The following is a 7,606-nucleotide window of genomic DNA, read 5'->3' on the forward strand; positions in this document are numbered from 1 at the left end:
CTCCCCTTATCCCAATGATGAGGGAACAGAAGGCAAGCTGAGGACAAAACAGAAGCTGACACCCCACAAGTACCCCCCCATGGGATCTATGTGACATTCCTCAGGCTCTCCTGGCTGCCCTAAAGCTAAGGAGAAGAAAAACAAATAGTTAACTTACAGGGATCACAATCCTGCAAGACAGGAGTCTCCCTCAGTTTACAAATGTCTTAGCAATCTACAAGAACAAAGCATTTCTAGCAACCTAGCTTCCAGAAGGAAATGGAGATACAATTAAATGTCTTTATAACCTGCAGCCCATCGACAGATACTTAAAGCGGGCAGAGTGTAATGTCCCTCCAGGAAGCTCCAACTATCTTCATGTTAATGCCTTACTAGAAGGAAAATCAACCTTAACTTGACAGTGCCAAGGGCTCTAGTTATCTTGTAGGTCTTCTTTAGCACACGAAAGTTCTTTCGAAAACCTCCCTTTTCCTTACCTCCCCCAATCCCATAGTGTATAATCAGCGGCCCACAGGTCCTGTCCCCGTGCTTTAATAAACCACCATTTTGCACCAACGATGTCTCGAGAATTCTTTCTTGGGCGTGGGCTCCAGACCTCACCCCACCAAACCTCACCTATATTCCAAAACCCCATCGCCAACATCCCACGTGGTTAGGGGGTCCCTCTGGTCAAGACAAAAACCAGGGGTCGGGTTTACCTCCCCCATGTGCATGCACTGGTCACCCCTCACAGCCCGTCAGGGGCTGGCGCCTCTGGACCCTGTAACCAGGCTGTGAGCCAGGGCCTCCGCATCCCGAGGCTCTGGCAGCCATCTGTTGCCCCAGTTTCAGGGCCCTGAAACCATAATCGCTGCCCTGGCCGAAGAGATGTGGCGCTGTACATGTGAACCCCCAATCGTAGTCGGGAGCCTCTGATCACTGCCCCAGGCGTATAGATGCGGGGACAGATCCCTCTCTTCTCCTCCAGCCCCTGCACCCGGCCTCAAAGCCCTAGACCTGGCCCGGGGTCCCGGTAACTGGTACAGACCCCGACGCCGCTGCGGCAGGCCCTGGTACCAAGGGCCCCAAAGCCTATACCGCCCGGGGACACTGTAAGAATTAAGTTACTTTGGCGGACTTGCTGAAGCTACAAGCGCACGCGCCCAGGCCCGGGCGGGATGGCGCCACTGCACCCGCGCGCGCCCAGCTAGCGGTACAGGTCCAAGGTGGGGGCAGGGGCGCCGGCGTGAGCCGCGCGGGGGGCGGTGGCCCCGGAAGACGCGAGACCTTCGCGAGAGTTCCGGGCTGCGCCGGCGCACTGAGACCGACGCGGGGACGCGCGCGGCGGCCGTTGGGGGTGGGGCACTCGGGGCGGGCCCGCGCGCGCCCGGGAGAGGGGCGGGGCCGCGGCCAGGGCGCAGGCGCAGGCGCGCGGCCGCGGCGGCGGTTGGGGAGGGTTCTTCCGGAAGGTTCGGGAGGCTTCTGGAAAAGGCGCCGCGCGCCGGGCGGGCCCGCGTCTATATAAGGGAAGCGCGGGGGCGGCGCGCCAGTTGCTTCTGCGTCCTGGTGCTGCGTCGTCGCGGAGCCTGTGCGGTCCTTTAGCCAAGGTGAGGGGGCGGCTGGGGGGGGGATCTGTGGGGGTCGGCCGGGGCCGGGGGCAGCGGGGGCCGAGGGTGGCGAGCGCGTGGCGGGCCCCCCTGGAGGTCCCGGGCCCACGGGGCGGCGCGGCCATGCTCTCGGCGGCGGAGGTTTCGGGCCTGGTGCGGCCCCGACCCCCGCCCGTGGGAAGGGGAGGGTGCGCCCGGGCCCGCGGGGACCCCTGGCCAGCCGGCCGCGGCTCCGGGGGACGGGGGGCGGCTCCGGCTCCGGGCGGGGGTCTCCCCGGGCCTGTGGCGCCCGGTTGCGGCGACGTGCGCACGGCCCTCGTTGTCGCAGCTGGAAATGAGGTCATCCTTTGTCGGCGGCCCCCGGCTCGGGGCCCGGCGGGCGCGAGCCTTCCGGGGGACCGGGCGCGGGGGCGGCACGTAACCGGCCTCGCGGGCCTTGCAGATGCCTGAGGAAACCCAGACCCAAGACCAGCCGATGGAGGAGGAGGAGGTGGAGACGTTCGCCTTCCAGGCCGAGATCGCCCAGTTGATGTCTCTGATCATCAACACCTTCTACTCGAATAAGGAGATCTTTCTCAGGGAGCTGATTTCCAACTCGTCGGACGTAAGTGGCGCTGTTGCAGACCGGGGTTGTGCTGCGGGGAAGCCCCCTCCCCCGGGAGCTCTGCCCTTACGCTCTGTGTTTTGGTAATAGGCTTTGGACAAAATCAGATACGAGAGCTTGACCGATCCCAGTAAGCTAGACTCTGGGAAAGAGCTGCACATTAACCTCATTCCGAACAAGCAAGACCGAACCCTCACCATCGTGGATACCGGCATTGGCATGACCAAGGCCGATTTGATCAATAATCTGGGTACTATCGCCAAGTCTGGGACCAAAGCATTCATGGAAGCTTTGCAGGCTGGTGCAGATATTTCCATGATTGGCCAGTTTGGTGTCGGGTTCTATTCTGCCTACTTGGTTGCTGAGAAGGTGACGGTGATCACCAAGCATAACGATGATGAGCAGTATGCCTGGGAGTCTTCTGCAGGAGGATCGTTCACAGTTAGGACTGATACAGGTAGGCACCTGGTGAGACGCTTTTCTAGGTCACTCAGTTGTGTGGTGAGTGCCCAGTACTGTAGGCCGGGACCCCTGAAGATGCTGTGGAATTGGCAAAAATTTGCTTGCCCTGATCCATTCTGCAGCGAGCTTAGTAAGCACGTGATAGAAGAGCGGGGCCTTCTAGTTCCTGAGCTCCAACTAGGCAGGTAACTGCCCAGATTCTCCTTTTGTAGTAAGTGTACTCCAGTAGTAACTGTAAACTCCACTTGGTAAACTTGCTTAGAAATTGGTTGGGTGTGGTGTGGAAAGCTGAATTGTGATATTCTTTTTTCCCCCCAACGCCTTAACTTGCCCATTCAGATTGAAATTGAGCGTGTTTCTCTCTACAGGTGAACCTATGGGTCGGGGAACAAAGGTTATCCTGCATCTGAAAGAAGACCAGACGGAGTACTTGGAGGAAAGAAGAATAAAAGAGATTGTGAAGAAGCACTCCCAGTTTATTGGCTATCCCATTACTCTCTTTGTGAGTGTCTGCGTTGGGTGTAGATAATAAAACTAGTGAGCTGGAGTTTTAGTGCTGGGATCTATTGATGAGGGAAAGACCCAAACTTGAATTGACTGGACTAGTTTGAAGTTCTGTTCTATTGTGAAGGTATCCAGAGTTGTTTGGGTAGATAAGTTAAATATTGACTAGAAGTTTTTTGCCTGCTAAACGTTTTTGAGTATCTTACGCTTTGGTTTAAGTGCACGTTCCATTCAGAGTGTTCTTCAGTTCAGGAATGCAGAGGTGATGTGATTTTGCATTTTTTTTTGAAGGTGGAGAAGGAACGCGATAAAGAGGTCAGCGACGATGAGGCTGAAGAAAAGGAAGAGAAAGAGGAAGAAAAAGAAAAGGAAGAGAAGGAGTCTGATGACAAACCTGAAATAGAAGATGTTGGTTCTGATGAGGAGGAGGAGGAGAAGAAGGATGGTGACAAGAAGAAGAAAAAGAAGATCAAGGAGAAGTACATTGATCAGGAAGAATTGAACAAGACAAAGCCTATTTGGACCAGAAACCCTGATGATATCACCAATGAAGAATATGGAGAATTTTATAAGAGCTTGACCAATGACTGGGAAGATCACTTGGCGGTGAAGGTGAGTGCCCAGTGCTTCCCGAGCAGTTATATCTCTGGAGGTTGTCTGAGGTGGTCGAGGTGCGGGTTGCTGCCAAGGGCTCTGTCATCCCAGCCCTTGTCCTCGCCCCCCAAAAGCGCTTTCAGTTCTGTGACTGCAGGTATTTGCGGGATCAGATGAGATAGCCTTTAGTGACAGTTGCTTGCATTGTCCCTTGATTATGACTTGACATGTGCTTTCTTAACAGCATTTTTCAGTGGAAGGACAGCTGGAGTTCAGAGCTCTTCTCTTTGTGCCAAGACGTGCTCCCTTTGACCTATTCGAGAACAGAAAGAAAAAGAACAACATTAAGTTGTATGTTCGCAGAGTTTTCATCATGGATAACTGCGAGGAGCTAATCCCTGAGTATCTGAGTAAGTGTGGTCGGGTGTGAGGCTCGATCCCGGCCGGTAGTTATCTCCACACTATAGATTCGAGTCTGTGGGGCAGGAGATCATCTTTGGTTTTTTGGGTTTATGTATTTGTGGACTGCATTTTTAGGATGATTTTGAGTGCATTTGTTTATTTTTTCAGATTTCATTAGAGGTGTGGTGGACTCTGAGGATCTTCCTCTAAATATTTCCCGTGAGATGCTGCAGCAAAGCAAAATTTTAAAAGTTATCAGAAAGAACTTGGTCAAAAAGTGCTTGGAACTCTTCACCGAACTGGCTGAAGACAAAGAGAACTACAAGAAGTTTTATGAGCAGTTTTCGAAAAACATCAAGGTTGGTGTAAACACATTTGATTTTAGTGGTGGCAGTCATTGTGGCTTGTCAAATTTTAAATGATTTTTTTTAATTCAGAGAAATTTCAAAGCTCATGTTCTCTTTCAGCTGGGAATACATGAAGACTCTCAGAATCGAAAGAAGCTCTCAGAGCTGTTACGATACTATACGTCTGCTTCTGGCGATGAGATGGTTTCCCTCAAGGACTATTGCACCAGAATGAAGGAAAACCAGAAACACATCTATTACATCACAGGTAAGACAACAGGTGTACAGTCACCTTGTTCTTACAACTTTCTGGAGCCGTGTGTGTTCTACACGTGGCTTTACACATCAGCTCGTGGGGACTAACCTAGGCAAGACCACGTGGGCTGGGCCACATCTGTGGTTAGATCTGACTGGACTTAGCAAAAGTCAAAAGGAAATGAAATCCCTTCCTGTTAAAGGTTTATAACTTTCTACCAACGCCTCAGGTGAGACCAAGGATCAGGTAGCGAACTCGGCCTTCGTGGAGCGTCTTCGGAAGCATGGCTTGGAAGTGATCTATATGATCGAGCCCATTGATGAGTACTGTGTGCAACAGCTGAAGGAATTTGAGGGGAAGACGTTAGTGTCTGTTACCAAAGAGGGCTTGGAACTTCCAGAAGATGAAGAAGAGAAAAAGAAACAGGAAGAGAAAAAAACAAAGTTTGAAAACTTGTGCAAGATCATGAAGGACATCTTGGAGAAAAAAGTAGAAAAGGTGCGTGAGAACAGTGCTTCTGTGTGCCTCGCTCTCCTGGTGGTGGGCTGCTTTCTAGAGGGCCTGTAGGTGTTTTCCAAGCTTGTCCTTCATAGGCTTTTTGTCCCCTTCTGTTTTCTGAACTTACGAATAGAAAACTAGGATTTCCTATATAGTGAGAGGAAACTTAACATCCTTGAAGACCCTGGAGAGTGTTAGGATGTGCAGGAAAAAAGTTCTGAATACTTAAATTTGCAGGTGGTATTGGATTAATGAATAGACAGTACTCGGGAGTCCTTAGGTTTCATTTTACAATAAAGCTGATAGTATTGAAAAGTTAGAATAACACTTTTTCTTAGGTGCATCGCTCATGTCGTGCTTTGATTCCAGGTGGTCGTGTCAAACCGACTGGTGACTTCCCCGTGCTGCATTGTCACAAGCACATATGGCTGGACGGCAAATATGGAGAGGATCATGAAGGCCCAGGCCTTGAGAGACAACTCCACCATGGGCTACATGGCCGCGAAGAAGCACCTGGAGATAAACCCCGACCATTCCATCATTGAGACCTTACGGCAGAAGGCAGAGGCTGACAAGAACGACAAGTCTGTGAAAGATCTGGTCATCCTGCTCTACGAAACTGCTCTCCTGTCCTCTGGTTTCAGTCTGGAAGATCCCCAGACACATGCTAACCGGATCTACAGGATGATCAAGCTTGGTCTCGGTAAGCTTCCTACGACACCGTGGGGTGGTGAAAGAGCCCAAATGTGTGGAACAGGTGTGACCTTCGGCCACCTGAGCAACACTGGGGGTGTCACATCCAGTTTGAGTAACCTCTTAAAGGCCCTTTTTTTAAGCTCAACAGGCCTTTTGATCAGAAAGGCTAAAAAAAAGTGAAAGCGCTATATTCACCAGGTCATTGTTTAGCCTTTAAAGTGGGTAGATGGGGTGCCCGGGTGGCTCAGTCGGTTAAGCGTCTGCCTTCGGCTCAGGTCATGATCCCGGAGTCCTGGCATCGAGCCCCACATCGGGCTCCCTGCTCAGTGCGGAGCCTGCCTCTGCCTCTGCCTGCTGCTCTGCCTACAAGTGGGAGAGACCAGCCATATTGGGCTAATTATTAGCTGGCTTCGAGAAATCTAGCGCGAGGGTTTTCTTTCCAAATAGGTATTGATGAAGACGACCCCACGGCTGATGATGGCAGCGCCGCGGTGAGCGAAGAGATGCCGCCCCTCGAGGGTGACGACGACACGTCCCGCATGGAGGAAGTCGACTAAGCGCCGCCAAGCATTACTTGTACATGTATTCGATATTTTATCTTCATTCCCTCTGATAATATATTTTCAAGGATGTTTTTCTTTATTTTTGTTAACCTTTTAAGAATCTGTATGGCATGACAGTAACTACTTAAGGGGAAGATAAGATTTCTTTCTTTTCGGAGTGTGCTACTGTGACGTGTAGGACCTAAAGCCCAGCTAGTTTTTCTTCCCCGGTTCCATGCTGGCTTGTAACCGGACAAGGTAACATTTGTTTTAAGGTGTATGTAACCTAACGTGAACCGTGTGCTCTAAAGTGTTTAGCTACCAAGCGGATTCCTTAGTAAGACCGAATTTTTTTTGTCACTGAAGTGTTCTGAGCTATACCTTGATGTTTAAAAGAGAACAGTTGGTTAAAACGACTCTCACCGTCTAGGATCTACTTTTTAAATCTTCTATCCCCTGTAGTTATCAACTGCATGTACGAGGCTTCTAGAAACTAGTAGTTAAACTGAACCAACTGGATGGGAGTAACCATGTATAGGGCTTGTTTTCCAAAGAAGAGCATTGTTTAGAGTAGCGAAATTCTAAGCCTATTTAGGCATGTGGTAAAGCTGTTCAAGAAGTAACTCAGCAAGTTCTGTGAGTGGAAATGTAGTGCTCAAGTCACATTCTGCTTTAAAAGGTTGTAACAAATATAAACAAATTAAAAAGAAAGTTCTGTGAAAATGTTTTCTTTGGGGGGAATGTGGGAGTTCAGGTGACAGGGCAGGCCTGAATGTAAGAACTTGAGGTATACACACGTGTTGACTATGAGATTTAAGGAAAGAGGGAGGTGGTTACCTTTGGCAGCCTGAGGTCTTCATGACCTTGGCCGTGCACGCTGAGGTGGCAGCTGTGGGGGGGTGGGGAGCATGATCTAGAGCACATGGGAGAAAATGGGAACATCATGAGCATGCATTCTCTGTATGCTGTGTGCCGTTTCCTCACGGACAGTTCCTCTCTCCTTAGGATTTTCATGTCCAAGCTGCTATTTTGTAGTATTTGTAAAACCTGCTTTATGTCCTAAGTATAGTTCCTTAATACCTCAGCCTTAGGAGTATCTGAGTTCTTTACCAAAT

General features: G+C 50.5%; 1 protein-coding gene across 2 annotated transcripts; it reads left to right on the plus strand.

Annotated features, from left to right (window-relative positions):
* Positions 1-1,412: 1,412 nt before the first annotated feature.
* Positions 1,413-7,198, plus strand: HSP90AA1 (heat shock protein 90 alpha family class A member 1). 2 transcript variants are annotated; one of them, XM_021679853.1, is made up of 11 exons: positions 1,413-1,586; positions 2,029-2,190; positions 2,281-2,647; positions 3,021-3,154; positions 3,448-3,768; positions 3,995-4,160; positions 4,321-4,511; positions 4,620-4,767; positions 4,985-5,253; positions 5,623-5,956; positions 6,397-7,198. In XM_021679853.1, the coding sequence occupies exons 2-11, from the start codon at positions 2,029-2,031 to the stop codon at positions 6,504-6,506; spliced, it is 2,202 nt and encodes a 733-aa protein (XP_021535528.1). In that variant the 5' UTR covers positions 1,413-1,586; the 3' UTR covers positions 6,507-7,198. The 2 variants fall into 2 exon arrangements, with proteins under 2 accessions (XP_021535528.1, XP_044773918.1); XM_044917983.1 differs by lacking the exon at positions 6,397-7,198 and having other exon boundaries at positions 5,623-6,191.
* Positions 7,199-7,606: the final 408 nt, after the last annotated feature.

Source organism: Neomonachus schauinslandi, chromosome 9 (assembly GCF_002201575.2).
Source record: "Neomonachus schauinslandi chromosome 9, ASM220157v2, whole genome shotgun sequence".
In the NCBI taxonomy this organism is placed as follows: domain Eukaryota; kingdom Metazoa; phylum Chordata; class Mammalia; order Carnivora; family Phocidae; genus Neomonachus; species Neomonachus schauinslandi.